At 43.0% G+C, this 2,500-nt stretch overlaps 1 protein-coding gene and 1 long non-coding RNA gene across 4 annotated transcripts in view; both read right to left on the bottom strand.

Annotated features, from left to right (window-relative positions):
• The window catches only part of LOC311038063, a 332,539-nt gene that overhangs the window by 157,661 nt on the left and 172,378 nt on the right, over window positions 1-2,500 (bottom strand). The gene's annotated exons all lie outside the window — the stretch shown is intronic.
• Window positions 1-2,500, bottom strand: part of tcf4 (transcription factor 4) — a 192,254-nt gene that overhangs the window by 93,679 nt on the left and 96,075 nt on the right. For all 3 annotated transcript variants that reach the window (XM_084047365.1, XM_084047364.1, XM_084047363.1), the window contains exons 7-8: window positions 1,585-1,711; window positions 1,097-1,146 (exon numbers count right to left, since the gene is read on the bottom strand). In XM_084047365.1, coding sequence (XP_083903491.1) covers window positions 1,097-1,146; window positions 1,585-1,711 — 177 coding nt within the window. The remainder of the gene's footprint in view (window positions 1-1,096; window positions 1,147-1,584; window positions 1,712-2,500) is intronic.

Raw genomic sequence — 2,500 nt, 5'->3', positions numbered from 1 at the left:
AGAAGAGAGAGAGAGAGAGAGAGAGAGAGAGAGAGAGAGAGAGAGAGAGAGAGAGCTACTGTGTGTCAATGTCAGCCCAGACAAAGCCAAAAGACTGGAGTGAAACGGCTTCACAGAACGGTCAATAAAGGAGGATTCATTGTATGTGGTTCCCTCCCCAGATGGCATAAACAAATAATAAAACACTTCATTTACCCACAAGTTGCAATGTGGCGCTACGGTAACTACTGCTATTTTAATAGTAGAGTAGACTCAGGGGCTTTGTGAAAGTAGTTTTGGTTTTGGGTTTAAAGTTTTGACTGGACGCAATAACGATATCTAAAAGTCGGACACCAACCACCACAATGGTCTGGTCTTTAATTAACACCAGAAGACAACCAGCACCTGCTTCATCATGCCACTCTGCCACCATCATCAGGACAAAAATGTTTGTATTTGGGAATGACCAGGACGAGTTCGACACAGAGACCAACTGCTGGCTGAGCATGTCTTCTGCACAGCTTCTTTTAGAATGACACTTTGCTCATTCAACCGTTGCCTACAAAGTAGAGATGTATATGGTGGCAACTTTTGATATTAACCCTGATCCCAACTTTCGTCAGGATCAGACTTTCAATGATCGGTGGGAACTCCATGGTGCCGGGAGAACAACCACGACAACGTCTACAAGACCAAAGAGCTGATCGTGGACTACAGGAGGCCGAAAAGATAGCACAACCAATCACAGCGATTTCAAGTTCCTCTGGGTTCACATCACAGAGCGAGGACCTCTCCTGGGACCAACACACCGGCCATGTGGAGAAGAGAAGGTACAGCAATGTCTCTTTCGCATCTGGCAACTGAAGACGTTTGGTACGGGCCCCGAAAGTCCTACAGGCCTTCTGCAGAGGAACCCCTGAGAGCTTCCTCACCAGTTGCCTTACTGCCTGGTGTTAAAACTGTAATGACCTCAACTGCAACGCACTGCAGAGGGTCGTGCAGACAGCCCAACGGTGCGCACACACACGTAAACAGCTTCCAAAAAACACACACATCAACACAACCAGGCCAGCAATGATAGCAATACAAATAATGTGAAATTATATGAATCACTTACTGAGGACGGGAGACCTGGAGGAACTTTTCGTACTTTCTTTGTTTGAACATCTGAAAGGAAAATTGAACAAGACTGAATGAAAATAACAAATGATACTGTTTAACAACAGGATATTATTGATTGCATTGAAGTGATAAAATGTTCACACACGTGCATACACATACACGTGCAAGCACATGCACTTAAGGCCAATACATGATCCTTCTGCTATTGGAAAAAAAAAAAAACTCTGACCTTGGAAAAAAACACAACATACATGCATGCGGTTGTGTGTGTAAGCGTATCTCTCAAAGCTAAATCTACCAAGGCTACTGTCTGGTCACCATCGTCCTTTTTTCTTAAACCATTTTACATTTTACTAACTATTCCCACTGTGTAACTTGCACACATGATCGATAGATCGATGGATTGACAGACAGACAGACAGACAATTTCAGTAAGGAATAGAACAGTTCTTACACAATAGAATGCATTGAGGAGTGTCTTACCCATGGTGTCCATTGGCAGAGGTCTTCTTCTCTGGTTGGAGGCATAGTGCTGGTAGTACTGTCCACCTGGTTTAGTAGGAGACGATGCCCCAGGACTCCCCATGGACAACTCACCTCCCAGCAACGACTGCAGAGAGAGAGACACCATGTTATATGTCAGGGACAACCGAAAATACATCAAAACCGACAATAACAACCAATAACCGACTTAGCCTTGCTCATGTAGGCTTAATCGAAGAGAGAGAGAAAGAGACAGTAAGAGAGAGAGAGAGAGAGAGAGAGAGAGAGAGAGAGAGAGAGAGAGAGAGAGAGAGAGAGAGAGAGAGAGAGAGGGAGAGAGAGAGAGAGAGAGAGAGAGAGAGAGAGAGAGAGAGGGAGAGAGAGAGAGAGAGAATTGTTTTAAGTCATCCATTTGAAGATACTAGAAGATACTAACATACTAACATACTAACATACTACTAATATTTGTTCATGCAGTATCAAAGATGCTCTTGCTCAGACAGCAATAACTGATAGACACCACAAACAAAGGAACAGACCGCCAAAACCGGATGATACCAGTGCTGGAGGACAGCTAGATGATGATGATGATGATAAGGATCATCATCATCATCATCATCATCATCATCATCAGATATAGTAGTTCACTAAACACTGCAGACCATGTACATTAACATACTGTAAGAAGGCGAGATGGAAACCTTTAGGTTGGTTTAGATAGACTAATATCTGAATAAAACATTTGATAAAAAAAAAAAAACGTAACAATAGAGTTTGGACAAATTATCACAATGGAAAGAATGCTGTAGATTTGTAACCGAATCTTTCATGTTTAAAAAGTCCCAGCCACACTCTGCTTTCTGATACAGCGCAATAACACTAAAGTGACTGAAACCCACAAACACCCTGCCCTACC

Source organism: Gymnoscopelus microlampas (genome assembly GCF_963454915.1).
Source record: "Gymnoscopelus microlampas genome assembly, chromosome: 21".
Taxonomy (NCBI): domain Eukaryota; kingdom Metazoa; phylum Chordata; class Actinopteri; order Myctophiformes; family Myctophidae; genus Gymnoscopelus; species Gymnoscopelus microlampas.
Note: the sequence above shows the minus strand (reverse complement) of the source record. Positions and strands in the feature narration are given on the sequence as shown.